This window comes from Protopterus annectens, chromosome 2.part0 (genome assembly GCF_019279795.1).
Source record: "Protopterus annectens isolate FY-2018-M chromosome 2.part0, PAN1.0, whole genome shotgun sequence".
In the NCBI taxonomy this organism is placed as follows: domain Eukaryota; kingdom Metazoa; phylum Chordata; order Ceratodontiformes; family Protopteridae; genus Protopterus; species Protopterus annectens.
In genome coordinates this window covers 1,843,604,048-1,843,623,715 of record NC_056728.1, presented here as the reverse complement: position 1 = coordinate 1,843,623,715, position 19,668 = coordinate 1,843,604,048, and the positions used below count along the sequence as shown (strand labels likewise).

Here is a 19,668-nt window from a genome sequence, read left to right as displayed (position 1 = left end):
TAAATATGTACAAATCTGCTATCAACCTTTTTGTCTGTACTCAAGAATATAAGAATAATTTTATAAACTGCTTAATAACTATTTACACTGACTCACATATTCACTACTTTTACTATTTTGGATGTCAACACAATGAATTGTAAATCTCACAGACACTGCAGCAAAATAGATGTAAGTCATTTACTCTGGTAAGAAATGTTTTAACTTATTTGGCTCAGACAAAAATACAGATCCCAATGAAATGCACACTGCACACTAATCTATGTTCATGAAATAGACCACATAGTTCAACTGTACCTTGTCCCATGTGTTGTATTTCTCATAACTGTGGTTATACCCAGAGTATTGGCTATCCAGTTGTTTCTCAATTGCCATCTGAAGGTCATCAATTAATACTCTAAGAAAGAAGTGTAGAAAAAATGTACTTAATTAGAAAAAAATATTTCTTTCCATGTTACATAACATGCAAACAGTAAAACTCAGAAAAGTGTTATATTGTGATAATTATCTCTTTTGTTGGTTCCCTTTGGGACTTCATATTATGAGCCCAGTCCCCAGTGACCCATATCCACACAGGGTCTACCAGCTTCTCTGCTAACCCCCAGACTTGCTCCAGTATTTCAGTATCGCTGGGGCTGGTTATGGATCCTAATGGTGTCCTGGGGGCTCAGGTATCTCCATTTTCATGATGGGGTCTTCATTATTTGGTCTACTCACTTCCCTGACCGATCTCCCATGATTGCCATTTTTACATTCAAGAACAACTTCCCTGTTTTGAACCATATCTCCCTTAAGGGAGCATCAGAGATAAATGCCCTCCCAGCAGGACCGGGTACACCTATCCCTCCCTGCCACTCTGTCAGTCGCCTGAGCCACTCTTCAGTAGTCAGGGCTTTATCCCTCTACACAACCAGAACAGCTTTAAAACTACCTTCTTGATGACATCAAAACAGTATGGTATAATTCCTTGTATGAAGAGCAAAATGCTAAGTATTATCATATCCATATTATAAAGGGATTATTAACTCGTAAAGTAAAAAAAGCAAATTAAGAACATCAGAGTGATTTTTTTATAGTTTCTACAATTTTTACCATTCTGCGAATAGATTTTTTTTTTGCGCTTTATCTCACTATGTGCATAAATATTATTTGACAGCATGTATAAAAGCATAAGGCCACACATACACACACACACACACACACACACACACACACATGTGTATATATATATATATATATATATATATATATATATATATATATATATATATATATATATATATATATATATATATAAATGGCCTTCTGTTTTTTTTTCCTTCCCTAAGTCTGTACCCCTTTGCCATGAAGTGTGCACCTGTTTCTATATGATACGGCTCCACAATAATCACCTGGTTTCTTTGGCAATCTTTTATATTTGGAATATCTGAAATGACTGCTCTCTCTCATCTTCTAATCTTCCATATTATAAGATCGAAATTTAATTGAAAAATAAAGCACTCAGAGAGCAACAGGAGTTTGTCCCTGCCTGTCTCCATTACTCTAAACAGAGAATTCAGAAACCTTCCATATTATAAGAAACAGAGCAGAGACTTATGGGAGAATGTGATAGTGTCCCTCCTAATTTTAATAAAAAAGTACACACACAGCAACAGAAGATCATCCCCATTTTTCTCCACTACATTTTTTAATTACAACCTTTATTTTCATAACAAATTGAAAACCGCACTTCACAAAATATATTTGTATCTATTACAAAATCACAGCTATTTATAACCAACAATATGGAAAATAAACAAACATTGCAGTTGGAATATCCACTAACAGTCAAAGTGAAAAGAACCAAGTCTTCAACACTCTGCCTCTCTCACTGCTATATTTGCATCAGACTGAAAATTCTCACAGAAACTCAGTTAACAAGGGCTGACATTTAGTTTTCACCTTTTTAGCAATAGCCCTCTATAAATTCCACATTTCTGCAATTGCTGTCTCTTGCCATACCATATCCCATTCAGTTGCCTGAGTACTGGAGGATCCTGATTCATCCACCTTCATGTTAAAGTTTTCTTAGCTATAAGTAATATCACTGCCAACAAAGTTGCATTATTCTTGGGACATTCCCTTTCCCACTGACAAACAAAAAACAGAGTGTTAGTGAGTTGAAATCTCCAGCAACTCTCACAACTGATTTTTGAACATTCTTAAACTAGGACAATTGCAAAATATATAGGTTTATAGGTGTATGCTAGGCTAATGGCCCTGGAGCCTTTACAAGCCTAGCCCATAGGATTACTCTGGCATAATGCCACCTGTACTTAGTTCCTAGTGTCTCTGTCAAGTAGAGCCATTGGAGTGATCCCTGGGGTGAATTTTCATAGGTTCATAGGCAAAAAATCTATTGAAGTTCCCTAACTGAGAATGAAACCAGGGCCATGGTGGTGAGAGCGCCAGATACTAACCACTAGACCACGTCATTTCCCTACTTTCTTTCCCACACATCATCAACATTTACTTGAGGTACCAGGAAACATAAGACTGAAATTTCATGATGTATAAAAATACTTACGGAGGTATTTCCAGCCAAATATCTGAAATGTTCTCAGTCTGGTAGTCTCCCTTAAATTTTTAAACACCCTGTTCCACACCCCCTGGAAGAGAGCCACCTGTAAAAAAAACTGTCCTATTTCTGCTTCAGGCTGTCATTTAACTCCTTATTCTCTTCTCTTAATGTCCTATATGCTTTGCTAATACAGCCTTTCTCTATTGGAGACACCCCTCTTCATTCCAAAAAATTGGAGACCTAATGGTGTCCTCTATCTCTCAGAAGGGCCATTCCTCAATATCTTCATGCTGTTAGTCATGATGGCACCATATGCTAATGAATGTGAGCCATTAAGGTCCCATTTTACCTCAACCTCATTCATCTGGATCATCAATCACACAGTGATCACCTGCTCCCAATAACAGATATCTATTCAAGCTGCTAAACTGGTGTAATTTTGCAATAATTGCAAGGCCTCTCCAAAACTAACATTTGATTGCCCTACAGTCTGCAGTTTCAAATCTCTCTCTCCACCCTGTCCCTACTTACACTGCTCACTTCATTCTCCCTATGCCAGTTTCTGTTCCTGAAAAGATCTACCCTAACATTACCCTCATTATCCAAACTCAGACCTAATAACATAATCACTTCAAAAACAAGTGCACATATGCTGCCTGTTCAGAAAGACTCAAAATTTAGGACCCCCAATTCTCTACAGTCCAATATCTGGTTGAGCTTTCACTAAGCTTCTCTTGCTTAGGTGCTCCTCCAAATAAAACACACCATTAAGGCCTTTCAGCTTAGTAAAGAAAATTTACCTTGGATGGATGGTGGCTGACAAAAAGGGATATAAAACCAGTGGCACTAAACCCATATGCAAAGACCTTATTCTTTGACCAAAGGCAAGGTTCAGACAAGACCACCTCTGCAAAAGTGCCTTACACATCTCCTCAGGGGTGTGTACTGGTGACCATATCCTAACTGCACTTCTAAATATCGCATGGATGATATTTTTTCTGTTACCTATTTCTTTCCGAGCCTTATGGAAGGATATAGTTTATCATCAGAGCTTACATTTTTGCAACACTTACACCATAAACTATGATCTAACCAAACACTTCCAACAAGGAAAACAAATACTCAAATCTCACTTCAGGTCAGTTAAATATAGTAATAGGTCATCTCCGCATAGGGAAATTTTAAAATCAACATCCCTACTCTGAATTCTTTGATCTACATGGCCCGCAAGTCAACAGACAAAGGATTTAAATAAAGATTAAACAACAAAGGGGTAAGTGGACAGCCCTGCCTCCTTCCCCCCTCTAACCCAAATGTTTGAACAGTGACTCATTTACCTTGATTTTACCCACTGTTCCCTCATATAGGGTCTGCATAAGTTCTTAAAACTCTACCTGGAAGCCAGACTTATTCAATACCTTTGGTAGTAGGAAGCTCCACTTGACCCTATTGACAGTAGCATTTTTGGCATCAGGGATAGCAATCAATACAGGTATACACAAACAGTGGACTCCCCCCATGACCAACAAGGTCATAAAACACAATCTAAAGTCTGTCTACCTTGAATAAACCCACAATGATATGGCTGAATCAAATAGGGTGTATAACTGACCAATCTTAAAATACTCATAAATAACTTATAGTCCTGATTCAAAATGGAGATCAGCCTATAAGCACTTGGAAGCAACAAGTCCTTACTGTCTCTGGGGAGAATGACCACAACTGCTTCCTTCCAAGACTTGGGTATCTGCTTTGACCCCAATACATTATTCATTATATACAGGAGAATTATCTACGTTAAACTCCCCATCCCCAGTTGGTTCAGTTCCACTTGGATACCATCCAGGCCATGAGCTTTCCTCATTGAGGTCACCCTCAAACTTCACTCAGTTCGTCCCTGTGGACTTCACTCACTAATTTTCTCCCTGGAACAGGATCTAATCTAAGTGACGTAAAGCTCCTCATAAAGGCTACCTGATTCCTATCATCACTCTAAGTCAAACCTTTCTCCTCCTCATATAACCTCTGATAACACTGTCTAAAGACTTGGAAAATTTCTTCTGGAGCCTGCCTGATATTTGGGTCATCAGATGGCATAATTGCAGGTCTCAAATGCTGAACCTTCTTTTGTCTCAGCCTCAGAGCTAACCACTTTGAAGGCAGGCATCCCACTTCAACCTCAGCTGCCCTTAACCTGCAGGCTTGAAACTTCAGTTCCTACTGCAAAATCTTTTGAATTTCTAACCTACCAACCAAATACTGCTCAGCTACTATGCCAACTCTGGCTTCCTGTTTAAGTTTTATCTTTCACTCACTCCTGCCAATGTTGTCATTCCTCATATTTCCTTTTCCTTATGCTAGTGAAAGGCACTGAACCCATCTTCCAGGATACTTTAAATACATTATATTTTTCGATGGGGACCTACATGGGATGTGATAGGGGTGCCTACCATCCATTCACCAAACACCCATTCCATTCACAAAAATCCTGGCACTTCATAAAAGAGACATTCAAATCCTAATGTCTCATCATGCCTTGAAAAGTGTGATCAGAAAATATTATAAGGAGGGTCACAGCACATTTAACTAAGTGCTTATACTGCTTTATCATCAATGGTCTATCAGTTCTAGAGTAACACCTGTAACCAGTAGAATAGTACATGAACCAATTCCCCTTCAGAGGTTCTAATTTTATCACATCCACTAGCCCCATTGCATTTCAGAATCCAGTGCAATCATGGGTCCACTTGAACATCCCAGGACTCAACAACTATTTTCTAATAACCTTTAATAATATAGATTCTGTTGCAAAACCAATATTTCATGAACTTACCCCCACCTTTCACAGACTATAGACTGCTGCCATTGATGCTTTCTGATTACCTAATTTCCCCTTAACTGCAACATGTCTACCCTCACCATCTTGGAACATATTCTCCATTTTAAATGGGAAGGTCCATTTCTGCAAAATGGCTAGCCCTCTTTTCCTGGCGCCTTAAAAGCAAGCATGAACCCCAACAAAATACTACCTTCAATTCAATTTACTATAGTCTCTCCCTTTTCAAGATGAGTTTCTTGCAATTATTTGAAGGGGAAACCTTGTAGCTGTATACCTTTGTCCACTTAACTAAATCCACAAAGCCATTAACATTCCAAAACTCACAGGAAAAATCCAGTGATGTTTACTACAGAAGCCACAAAACTGATCTGATATACTTTGATCTCCTACATTCACTACAAAGCACACAGCCATCCCCTTTCCACAAATAGCCTTTTTCAACTCTTCTTGACCCAGAGCACAAACTCCAAGTCAAGTCCATTCCATCCCCACCAGAAACTTTACTCTTCTAGCCAAATATGACAGTTCCTTAAAAATCGACCATACTACCAGCCTACTTTAACAGAGTCCCATAACTTTAAACAAGGAAATAACCCGCCTAGCCAGTTTACCTCTCCCTCAACAAACTATATTGCATCCAGTTGCAATTAAAAACAATAACAAACAGTTTTGATTAATGACAGCATCACGAACAGTATTAAACTTTCACAGTTTGAAATGTCAGGACCTGCTAGATCTATTCCTGAAACTTGGAGACTAAATAGCCTGAAAAAAGGACTTGTATATATACCAAGACTGAGATGGCTATTTCCAAGAAAATGTAATATTCTCAGAGGTATGATGATCTTGGAGTTGGTATATATAAATTTTGTGGGGTGAGGGGGGACCCACCCCTCCCCACAAAAAAGAAGTTTAAAGGAAAAAAAGTAATGTTAGAGATTTGCTCTTCTCTTAAAGTTTAGATTTTTTGGGGGGTGAGTTGGCACTCGGCATTTCAAGTGCAGACATTTCAGTAAGAAGCCTTATGAAACATATCACCAAAACAAAAGTGCAATACAAAACATTTTTAAAATTATCAAAATATCCCAGTCTTCTCATCCCAAAAAGTGGTTTGATTAAGAAATGAATTCCATATTGTCCAGCACTTGACTTCAGGGCACTGGCTTGAGCAAAGATATTGTGTTAAGCCCACACTGTAAGTGGCAATGACACTGCAAATGCTAAAAGACCATGAAAAGTAACATCACCCCCAGCCCACCTAAAGAACCACTAGCAAACTATGCCAGCTCCACTGTTACAATGTGCAAGAAAAAAGCACAGGCCAGACTTATGCACAATGTAATAATCACAGCCAATAAAATTCTAGTACATACCCGATCTAATAATTTGAGAGACAGCTTTGACAAAGACTCTCAAAAATCCTTGTCCTTTACTTGAGACCTCTTTTAAAATAATGAAAAATGCCCTTGAATAGATAATGAGTCTTTGCTTGCAGTAAATGGTTCCTTCTTCATGCCCAATTGTTCCTCCTTGTGCCTCAGTCCATCATTTTTATTTCCTTAGTAGCATTCACAGCTTTTAAAAGAAGTCTTGACACAAAGGGTAATCATAACCTTAAAAAAGCTGAGTATACTAGCCAAAATCTTAGTTTGACTTCCCACATAAACTCATAGCTGATAAAAGATTCAGAGCACCTTTTATGAATTAAATCAAGTGAGCATGTTCATCCATATGGTGTGGTTGTAGCAAAAAGGTCCCAAAACAAATCCCAAACAGGATGCAGTGAGCAAAATACAATGCCAAACAAATCCCAAGATGGCAAGAAGGAAAGTATGCATCTGATGAAATAATGTTATTATGAAAGTGCTTACACAGAATAAAGCTTTTCTTTAATTTTATTTGATTTTATCTTCTTGCCTTCTTGCCATCTTGGGATTTGTTTGGCATGGTGTGGTTGTAGTTGAACACTTAATAAAACACTTGGCTTTATTCAAAGCTTTCTTATGATGAGTTGCCACAGTATAATCCTGTTCACCTCAGACCCCTTCTTCCCCATAGAACAACCTAAGGCCCTTCCTTCCCCATGGAACAATTTCTTCCCTGGTGCTCAAATCACAGAAACGATTCTCTTATTCTATTTACATGAAGCAAAATGGACTGCATGTTGCTTGGTTTCTTTAGAACAGCAGTTGAACCCAGCACAAAGATCCTGTGGGCCCTCTCGAAAGTTATTTCCTTCTCCTTTGCACCTGACCACACTGCAAGTTGGTGCCTACTGAACTTCAACAGATTCCTGCTTTCTAATTGCTTGGGTATTCCTACCAACCTCAAGTTCTTTTATTGGGAATAATCCTCCATTTCTGCCACCGAGGACCCCAGCAGTTCAAGCTTAACTTGGTTATTTATTATTCAAGTCTTGGCAAACCTACTGTCCCTTTGCAGCTTGGCCAACTCATCCAAGTGACTGGACAGGGTTGTCTCAATTTCCTGAAGCTGCTACTCTGAAAGGTATATATATTGGTCCACTTCTCCTCCACTGGGCAGGTTCTTTCAGTATTAGACCAGTCCCTGACTGATCCAACTGCTGCATGGAGATATTTATCCCTGAAGACTCATCACTGCTGTGACTGTGTGTCAGCTGAGAAGGAATCCATCCCCTTAACCTCCACTCTTAATTTGTTATATGGTAACCAAATGTTTGCAAAAATTCTGCAGTTCATCTTTCCTGATATCACTTAGGGAAGCAAAACTGTTATTTTCTTGCATGGAGTACTCTTTTGCATGGTTGAATGAGCAGGAGCTATTCACTGCTTCTAATCGGCAGCCCTCCATACCAGAAGTCAAAATAAATTCCTTCCTCTTCTGCTTTAAGTAAGCTTAAGGCAAAGTGTGCTGCTGTTTAAAAAAAAGAAAAAAAAAAAGCAAAGCGTAATTGGACTATGTAAACAATTTCTAACTCTGCAACAGACATATAAAATAAATCCTATACAGTATTACGTGTGGACATACCTTACTTGAGGGTCATATTTAAGACTGTTGCCTCTAACCTATAGCACAAATACCATGGAAGCAATCAGCTGAACTTGAATTGGGAAAAGCAGAAAGGACCCAGCATCTCATTGTTCCCTTGTCCTACAAAAAAATGTCAGGCTTCCTTTTTCATTTGTTTCCATGCTTAAGGCTAACGCTTAATTACAAAAGTGATTGTAGCCATTCTTCTCACTTTTTGGGGTCAAATGGCATGGCTCACTGAATTTTTTTTTTTTTTTTTTTTTTTGGAGTTGCATGGGGGTAAGAAGGTGACCACTCCATTCAAATTCCATGTCTTTACAGGCTGCATGTCCACTCACTTAAAGGAAATACAAATTATTGCAAGATCACTCATGCATAGCATGGCACTGTTCCCTCTGCCTCCTCCACAACCTTCCCCACGTTGGTCAGATTGTACCATTAATGAATCTGTTTTATGTCTTAAAGAAATGATGAGTCTTTTAAAATCTCATTTAATATGTATAATATCAAATATGCTTGATGTGAATATACGTGGTTGAATTTATTTCAGTACAAATGCTCAGAAAAGAATGTGAAATGAATTCTATCAAGTATGATTAATATGAACTGTAAATAGCTGAATTAATTAAAAAAAAAGGAATTGTAACACCATTTGAAGATGTACTTTGTTTAAAATGGAAGTCCTATATAACTGGCAACATTATACAGCAGGATAGTAAGTTGGTTACTTGGTATATGGGTACTGCTTTGCAATTACACTCGGTAACTGCTGAATAACTGCTGTTTGTACTATTTATGGATCGTGTAGGGAGATACGGTACACCTTGTTTTCTGTAGCATAGACTAGATCCAGGCCTGTTGAATCTAGCTTTGTTTTTATAACTTGAGCAATAATCCAGGCATTCTTTAAAGTATTCAATTGTATTTATTACTGCTTGGTAGTAACTTGATTAAAGTGTAGCTATCATTCTAAGTCTTTTGGATTAAGCACTTGGGCTTCAGACCAGTTGTTTTACATTAGGAAGGTTTGTGGCCTGCACTGTGGTGGCAAGACAGGTAGCTTACATCCTTCTAAGTTGGAAACTGCTGATTGAGGGCTTAGTGTATGTTATTCTAAAAGTGTATTAATTCTGGTTTAAGCACTTGGGCTTCAGGCCAGTTATTTTACATTAAGAGGGTTCGTGGTCTGCACTCTTGTGGGAGGAGAGGCTGGACTCTGCCCTTCTGAGCTGGGAATTTCTGGTTAAAGGCTTATAGTGCCTGCTTATTTGAACTGCTTGTTTGCTGTAGCATAGACTAGATCCAGGCCTGCTGAATCTAGCTTTGTTTGTATAACTTGAGCACTAATCCAGGCATTCTTTAAAGTATTCAAATGTATTTATTACTGCTTGATAGTAACTTGATTAAAGTGTAGCTATCATTCTAAGTCTTTTGGATTAAGCACTTGGGCTTCAGACCAGTTGTTTTAAATTAGGAAGGTTTGTGGCCTGCACTGTGGTGGCAGGACAGGTAGCTTACATCCTTATAAGTTGGGAACTGCTGATTGAGGGCTCAGTGTATGTTATTCTAAAAGTGTATTAGTTCTGGTTTAGGCACTTGGGCTTCAGGCCAGTTATTTTACATTAAGAAGGTTCGTGGTCTGCACTCTTGTGGGAGGAGAGGCTGGACCCTGCCCTTCTGAGCTGGGAATTTCTGGTTAAAGGCTTATAGTGCCTGCATATTTGAACTGTTTCTTACTGAAATTGGTACACCTTGTTTGCTGTAGCATAGACTAGATCCAGGCCTGCTGAATCTAGCTTTGTTTGTATGCTTGTTGTTTGTTTGCTTGTTATTTTCCTGAAACGCTAATTCCACCTAAAACGCGGCTTTTTAGTGCTTCTGTGGATCCCTGGTGATATCTGCATTGCTTACTGTACTTATTTCCTTGTTTCACTTGAATGAAAGTTACTGTTTGTCGTTTTTGCATTTAAGTTTCATTGCAATTAAGTTACCTGGCACTTGCTCACTAAAGCAATTATATAAGTCAGCACTAAAAAATTAAAAGCACTACACCCTCACAAACTCCCCTTGAGTACCTTGTTCCCCATTGGCCCTTTTTTTCAATTATAAAGGAATTCCCAATACTATTCTAGCATGTCCAAAGGTCAGTTGTCAATCTCCTCTCCAGTCCAGCTGGTGAATCTGGGAAACTTGAGGCAATGTTACAACTGCCTCATGTACACAGACAACCCTCTCCTCCTCCCAACAAATTCCAACACATGTGAGAGATGCAACCATATAGCCAAACTGGAGGCTAAGCTCTCTCAACTCAGTACTGGCGTAACCAGTCAGGAGGAAAGGGAAACCACACTCACTACAATTCCCGTCTCACATAGACCTACCACGACAGCAAACCAAACACATAAACACACAAAAACATACTCAGAGGCTCTAAATAAAAATCTGCATAAGCAGCAGAGACCTCCAAAGCAGACACCCAAGCAGCTACCCAAAACAAAACACATGCAACACATAGCTCACAAAGCCAGTGTGCCGAACAGTCACAGCCCTTAAGGCTAAACAACACACCTGATACACTTGTAATAGGTGACTCTATCGTCAGGCACACTGATGTCCCGCTCACCAGGCTGAACAAGGAGAAGGTCACGGTTAGCTGCCTGTCGGGCGCTAGGATCCGCCACATAATACAAGCACTCAGGTCACTCCAAGGCAAGTACAAAAATGACTCAGTCATTGTCCATGCTGGTGTGAATGACCTGAGGCACCTCCTCCTGGATTACATGAAAAGAGACATAGAGGAGCTCTCTGAGCATGTAGCCCAGGCCGGTATGACCCTGACCTTGAGTAGCATCTTACCCTCACCAAGAATGATGCCACAATATGAAGACAAGATGATCAATTTCAAAAATTGGCTTATGTATTGGTGTCATTCAAAGGGGATCCAATGCCTGTCAGCCTGGGATAACATGCTCGACAAGCCACGATGGTTTGCTAGGGACGGCTTGCACCTATCACCCCTGGGCTTTCAGATATTGGCAAAGGCTCTTGCTACCCCCATAGTGCCTTTTTTAGGCAAGGCTCAAAAGACAAACCCACCTCCATAGGTATCACAAGGGATAAGAAACTAAGAGTAGTGCTACTCAACGCCAGAAGTCTAAACCTCAAGATGCATGCACTCGAAACTCTCCTTAGCATGGAGAACATCGATATCTGTGCAGTAACAGAAACCTGGTTCAAGGCTCCAGAGAGCACCCCAGCACTACCAGGTTATACCTCATACCATGCTTTTCGGCCCCAAAACTTGGACCGAACCACAAAAGGAGGAGGAGTATTAATATTCGTCAAAGATACCCACACCTCCAGGTTGGTGGCACAGCACGAAGCATCAGAGACTATCCATGTGCAACTAACAGTGGGTAAAACTGCCTTTCAGTTTATAGCCTGCTACAGACCACCCTCCCAAACCCAGGAACTCCACTCGGCCTTCCTGAGAACACTGGAAAATATGAAAGTCTCTCCAAACACCATTATACTGGGCGACTTCAACTACCCAAACATAGACTGGGAGCATTACTCTAGCTCCAACACCCTAGCCCAAAGGTTCCTAGAATTTATAAACTCAAATGCTATGGAACAACTTGTTACCACTCCCACAAGAGGGGAAACATACTGGACCTGATCATCACCAACATGGGGACTATATGCTCCAGACCAGAAGTGTATCCCTCACTGGTAAGATCAGACCATAAACTAATCTCACTGGATATTCACATCCCGACCCACCCCTGCCCAGAAAACCACAGTGAAAAACTTCTCTAAAGCAAATTTCACACTCCTCAAAACCGAGGTGGAATCCTTCAAAGCCCCCGGGCCTGTGGAAAATACGTCCCAGACCGCAGAATCCTTTATAAACGCATTCTATGAACACCTTCAGGAATGCATGGATCATGCAATCCCAAATAAAACCAAGACCCAATCCTCCAAAGGCAGACATCCTGTCTGGTGGACCCCAACCATAAACAAACTATACAATAGAAGGAGGAAGCTACTACATGATAGAGCAAAATCCCAAAAAGGGAAGGCATCTTTGATCAGTATTAGCAAAAAACTACTGGCACACATAAAATCGTCTAAGGCCAGCTTCAAGAGAAAAATTGCACAGGACACTAAGGATAATCACAAGGCTTTCTTTAGTTATGTTAGGAACCTGGGTGGGAATTCCCAGATATGCTCAGAATTAGTACAAAATGACAAAAAATACACCGAACCCACAGACATTGCCAACATCCTAGCTGACAGGTTCAGCAAACTCCCCTCCCCACCAAAAGGGCAAATATCTATCCCAGCAGAGTGCTGTCCCCCTGACATCTCAGATGCTCAGGTAAGAGCTGCCCTCTACAAAGCAAAAAACACAGCATCAATGGGACCAGACGGTGTCCCAGGCTGCGTCCTACATGAACTCCAAGAAGAGCTAAACCCAAACATAAAACTACTGTTCAATCTCAGCCTTACTACAGGATATGTACCCAAAGAGTGGCGTACAGCAATGGTTGTCCCTCTCCACAAAGGTGGTGCCTCAACGGATCCTGGAAACTATCGCCCCATAAGCCTGACTAGCTTGGTCTGCAAAGCTATGGAAAGGATCATCATGGACCTTATAAATAAAGATATTGGGGACCTACAGACACTGGATCCTACCCAGTTCGGCTTTGTTAAGGGCAGATCCTGCCTCTTAAACCTGGTCAATTTCTTTGAAACAGTCACCAAGGCCATTGACGAGGGGAAGGTGGTCCACACAGCCTACCTGGACCTCGCAAAGCCTTGATACAATAACCCACTCGGGCATTATAGATAAGCTCACCAGCTTAAACATAAACCCTATGTCACTAGATGGGTTGCAAACTGGCTCAAGGACAGAACCCACATGGTTAGAATTGCTGGAGCCATGTCAGACTCCAAACCAGTTACAAGTGGCGTCCCACAAGGCTCAGTCCTGGGACCTCTCTTGTTCGGTATATATTTCTCAGAGGTACAGGCCAACACGGAAGGACTGTGGCTGACCAAGTTCGCAAATGACTGCAAACTGGGCGCCATAATCGACTCTCCAGCCGACACAAGCATCCTCCAAAAGGGCCTCATAGAAACAGACAACTGGTGCCAGAGCCATGGTCTCAAGCTAAACGCCAAAAAGTGTATAGTCATCCCCTTTGGTAAAAACAAAGTGCCCACAAATTACCACATAAGTGGTAATCCATTAATCTGGAAGAAGTAATTAGGGACCTGGGGACCCAAGTTGATAGCAATCTCTCATTTGACAACCATGTGGCCAAAGTGGTTAGAAAAACATTTTATATAGCCCACCTAATCATGAAGGGATTCACATCTAGATCAGGGGAGGTCATCGTGCCTCTTTACTCATCCCTCATCTGGCCCATAATTGAGTACAATGCCCTTTTGGGATGTACCTTACCAGACACCTGCAGCAACTGGAAAGACCCCAAAAGTACCTCACCAAGAGGATCAAAGGGCTCAAACAGATGCCATATGCTGCCCGGTTAAAGAAACTCCAGCTCTACTCAGTGGCATACCGCCTGCTCAGAGCGATCTGTGCCTGACGTATAAAGCCATGTCCAACCAGGAATTAATGGACATGCTGCAACTCAGAAAATCCAAATCCCATCGAGCTAGAGACTTGAACCTCAGCACTGAAATAAATAGGACATGCTGGAGGGACAGATTCATAACCAGAGGCTCCCTTCACTCTGGAATAAAATCCCAGTCCAGGTTAGGCAGAGTCCCTCACTGACTCTCTTCAAGAGGAATCTTGATGAGTGGATGGGAGATCGAGTTTACCCGGGTATCACTTCCGTGTCACTGTTAGACAAAGGCACAGTATACTAACCTCGAAAAAGGGCATAGCAAAATTAATTTAAAATGGGTGGCGAAAGCCAAACACACTCTGGCTAGGCTTATAAATGCCCTAGGGCAGATAGCCTAGTATGAACCTATGAACCTATATAAGCAAGTATATAAGAATGCACCTTATGGCACATAGTGTATTAATGGCAACCCTTCTTACTGCATGTTTCTGAGTCCCTAGGCTCCTGTTGAAATAGCTAATTAAAGACAAACTTCATGCTTATCAAATTATTCACCAAATTAATTTAATTACATATTAGGTACCAATATTAGCCAGAACTTACAATCTTATGTAAATAAAGGCCAGAAAGCAGGAAGATCACTAAGGTGCTCAATCTGTTTCAATTACAGGTATTTCATTGTAAAAAAAAGCTCTATATTGAATGTCCTTAGTTATGTGCCATGTTATTGTGCAACAATGAGTTCCCCCAACTAATTTTGGAAAAATTGTAAACAAGGCAGTGCACCCTTTATGAAATAAGTCAGGTGAGCATGCTTATCCATGTGTGCCTGTAGACAAAACACTTGTTTTTTTCAAGGGTATAACTTAAGTACAGGAATCACAATCAAGTGCATATCTATAAATAACATGAGTATAGAATCCTAGCAACACATGTCATTTGGCACCGATCTGAACATGATGGCTCCTATTTAAAATGATACTAGGAGGGACTTAAGGAAATGCTCCAAACAGAGGTGCACTGAAAACAGTTTTATAAGAACCTGTATAAATAACCACTGCAAACAAGAAGTGAAATTTCCTCCTACATTTGCTTGACACCATTAAGGCATAGCTAGTTGTTATTAAAGCTCCAACCAATGTTATTATGGTAGCTGTTTTGCTGTTATCATAAAGTATAAAACTAATCATCATGCTCATCCTGCAAAAATTCAATATATTATTGTCACAAGATAACTAATATAAGTATTTTAATTCTATTTCTCTCCCAGTTATTTTGGCATGTTTCAGTTTAAACAGGCAGAGGACTGAGAAACCTCCCATATTACAAAAAGTACAGTAAACAGTTACAGGAGAACATTACAGTGTCCCATGTAATTCCAATAAAAAACAGCACATGGAGAATAACAGAAGTTTATCCCTGCCATGACAGTGTCCCATTTATTTTCAATAAAAATGCACATGGAGAGTAACATGAATTTATCCCTGCCTTTTTTTTCAGTGTTGGTTAAGTTAAAATCAATTTCAGATGGAATGTTGTTTTAAAATAGCAAAGACTGCTTGAAATATGTAAGGAACATCTAACTATGGAGTAGACATATTAAATCTTATAGGTTATTACATTGGGAGATACCTTGATGGAGGGTTATACTGAAGGCCATTGCCTTTAACCTACAGCCTAGTTTACCATATTGCAACCTTGGAGGGAGTCAACTGAACTTGAATTGTGTAATAAAGATAGGAAGACCCCAGCATCCCAATTCTTCCCTTGTCCTATCAAAAATCCTCAGGCCTCTTTTTACATTTGATTACACACTTATAGATAACTCCTAATTCTGAAGTCAACTATAGCCTTGTGCAATTTCACACTTGTTTACATTTTACATACCTTCTGGAGTCAACTTTCATGGCTCATTTTTTTAAATTAAATACAGGGGACTTGCTTCACCTCAGTCATGTTTAACACAGATTCTCTGCAATTCTGACCCTATTCCCATCCCCTTTCTCCCATATCATTTAATTTATACTTGTTAACTTCTCCTTCTTTCACCCCACCACCTTGTTAAGCCAGTAACACTGAAAATGTAATCATCTAGTCTCATCAAGTTTACTATAACTACACACACTCCCAAGGCATGCACACTTTTCACTCTGTTGCAATGCTTCCAACATTATCTCTTCTCAGTTCATCAAGCCTAATCAAATCTTCAATACCCACATCACAGAATGTACTTGATACTCCCTAACATAGCCTATAACCATAGCTATAAACTATACAATAATGTTTTAAACATCTCACCTGTCTAGAACTCTATACTACACCACATCTATAAGGACTCTACACGTGTTTCATTTTCCATTCATTCCAGTAGGAACTCCTCCTTCTCTTAACCTCATCCTTTTTTCCCTACCTCTTCTTCCAATCATTTCTCCTACTCTTACGTAGGTACAAGCTACATCTGTACACCCTGTCTTCATCACTTTGCAGCCGAGGTGACAGTGACTTTCTACTTGCTCATCCACTTCTTGCCTAGCTGGCAGTTAGGTTTATATACCACTTCTACTTCACAGTTTGACATCTGGGCAGCTGGCTTCCTACTTGCTTATCCACATCTTATTTAGGTGACAGCTAGGTGTGTAAATTACTTTTACAGTATGTTATAACCTAGGTAGTAGCTAGGTGACTACTTGCTCATCTACATCCTTCTTCCCCAAATCATTCTTCCTCCTGTTACCTAGGTAACAACGAGAACCCTATAGTTCTGTTCTCTGAGCCATCTAAACACCTCATTCCTTTCATGGCATATGTGGCAGATAGGTTCTCTGTCTCTTCTACACCACCACTTCAATTAAAATCTTTCCTTTCTTCCTTCTCTGCAACTAAGTAACATCTTCGTCACTAACCTCCCCAAAACTGCAGCCCACGACTGCCTCAACTCTCTCTCTATCTCTCTCTCTCTCTCTCAGTCTATATCTAGCACAAACCTCCTTACTCAACAAAACCTCTATAAGACAGGAATCAACCCACTCACAATATGACTCACTTAATAATCATACTCTCATTAGGTCTTACTGCAGCCATTCTGTATGGCCTCCTATTGCTCTCAGACAGTAGAACACCAAGCAGCATTAATAACTGCAGCTCCACTGCAATGATGGCCTGAGCTGTCACATTAATTTGCAGCTACAATTTATCCATTTCGCAAAAGCCTTAACATACACCTGTAACAAATGCTTTCTGATCCAAATGTATCTACTTCAAAATGCTTTTTTTTTTTCAACAAAATCTGTTAAAATACATATTAACAAAACTTTATCATTTATTATGGAAACTACCAACATCAGGTGGCATACAGTCAAACCCTGGCCTTCTTTAAAACCCAAAATCTACACTCCATTACTACTGCAACCATCAGAACCTCAAATAGAGACCTTAAACTAGCCTCCCTAAACATTTGCAGTATAAACAACAAATGGGCAAACCTGGAGACTTGAGTATCCACTGTACAGCTGTAAATTATAACAGTTTCTGAATCCTGGCTGGAAGATACCTTCTATCCCTTAAATTATATATGAAACAACTGTAACATCATCTCAGACTCTAGAACAGGTACTTTTTATTAACTAGTGTTTTAACCTTTTCAATAGCATGCTTTTACCAAATCAATAATTCTTTCTGTGTTTGACTATTGAAATTATGTTTTCCATATTGCATTTGTGTCAAGCATTAGTTTTAGTTTCCTATTTCTTATATATATATATATTCTAATTTATATTCCCTTTTTATCTCTCCCTCTCTCCTAAGCCCTATAGAATGCCAAACTAGATAAATACAGTTGCTAGATAAATAAACATTGCAGATACTACGCATGGAATCATAATTAAGGTATACATAAATACATAACAGGATGTGTATATATTTGTGCTCCTGTGTAATATTGGTATATGCACAATATTGCATTGCATATTGCTGGGTTCTATAACCATAGTCACCTTTTCCTTATAGGTTTTGCATAATAATCTCTTCAGATTTTTCTCTTTTTTTATTGTGTGTATATATATGTACCTATCTTTCACCTCCATATCAATTTTAGTTCTATCATCTGTTGTCAACACCTGCAAATGTCTCTAATTATCTCTTTATAATTTCTTGTTATCATTGGTATATGTGTAATAAAATGCAACTTCTTTGATATCTTGGATAAATTTTTTCTTATTATAGCTCAACCCTCTTCTTCTCTGTGTTGTATTTGAATTATTATTGTTTTTTCACTTGTTTTTAAATCCCTTTGACCATCATCTATTTGGCCCCCCTCTATAAAATAATTCTTCCATCAGATCTGCTTGGGCTTCAAGATCTGAATGTTCTTTACATATCCTATTAAGTCTAGTGAATTGACTTTTCACTATACCACTGAAGACATATCTTGGGTGCATGCTAGAACAGGTATGTGACCAGGAGGAGAAGCTTTGCTGTTATTAAAGCACTCCTCATCTATTTACATCTTACCTACAACTAAAGGTAAAACATTCCTCATCCCTTCACAGCCTAGTTACAAGTAACACATCCAGTGACAGTGCACCAAACTAAGCACTATGTCACGTAGCGCTAGGGAAGCATGTTATCACCTCCATGTACATCCCAATCCCATACTCAGTAACACAAATACAAACAGTAATTCAACAAATATTACCAACTTGTTTCCCAAAGAGCAATATCAGGCTGGGCAACTTCACTTTCAACACAAGTAGCCAAGAAAGCAAAATATTACAATACTGCTTGGAAATATTGGAATAACTCCCCACTATACCAAACTCTAAAGCAAAGAATGACTTAATAATAAATAACTTGAAGCATAGATACACAGGACTTATTATCCTCCCAGACAATCTCAGTGACCATTATATGCATATTGTCTTATAAAACTGCAAAACTTTCACCAAAAATAGAAAATTTTAGACCATTTCCAGAATAAATACGTATCAGTCTTACTCTTACAGGATAGAACAGGCTGAGCACCATTACATGGTATTCTAGATCATCCCAAAGCTTTACAACTTTTCACCTCCATACTATCCTCTATTCAATACTTTCTTTTCCCTATTATTTGTTAATGACTAAGACATCAATCATGCTCCATTACTGAATAAATATATCAAGAAAATGTTGAAACAAAGAGACTTAGCCTGTAGAAATTGGAAACACAATTCATAGGTTCATAGGTGTGTATTAGGCTAATGGCACTGGAGCCTTTACAAGCCTAGCCCATAGGATTACCCTGGCATTGTGCCACCCGACCTTAGTTCCCAGTGTCTCTGTCGAGCAGAGCCACTGGAGTGATCCCCAGGGTGAATTTTCTATTTCCCATCCACTCATCAAGATTTCTCTTGAAGAGGAACAGTGAGGTGCTCTGCTTGACATGTATGGGAAGTCTATTCCATAGCATGGGCAGTCTCTGTGTTATGAACCTGTCCCTCCATCATGTTCTGTTGATTGTGGCAATGAGGTTGAGGTCTCAGGTGCATGTGGTGTGGAGGTATTGGGATTTCTTTAGATGTAGCATTTCTAACATAGCTGTGTCAGACATGGCTTTGTAAGTCAAGCAGAAATCGCCTCTAAGTAGGCGATATGAGACAGAGAATAGTTGGAGTTTTTTT

At 39.5% G+C, this 19,668-nt stretch overlaps 1 protein-coding gene across 1 annotated transcript in view; it reads right to left on the bottom strand.

Annotated features, from left to right (window-relative positions):
* Positions 1 to 19,668, bottom strand: part of LOC122792897 (carboxypeptidase B-like) — a 531,601-nt gene that overhangs the window by 393,252 nt on the left and 118,681 nt on the right. Inside the window, exon 4 of the mRNA XM_044060455.1 lies at positions 298 to 397. Within this exon, the coding sequence (XP_043916390.1) occupies positions 298 to 397 (100 nt within the window). The remainder of the gene's footprint in view (positions 1 to 297; positions 398 to 19,668) is intronic.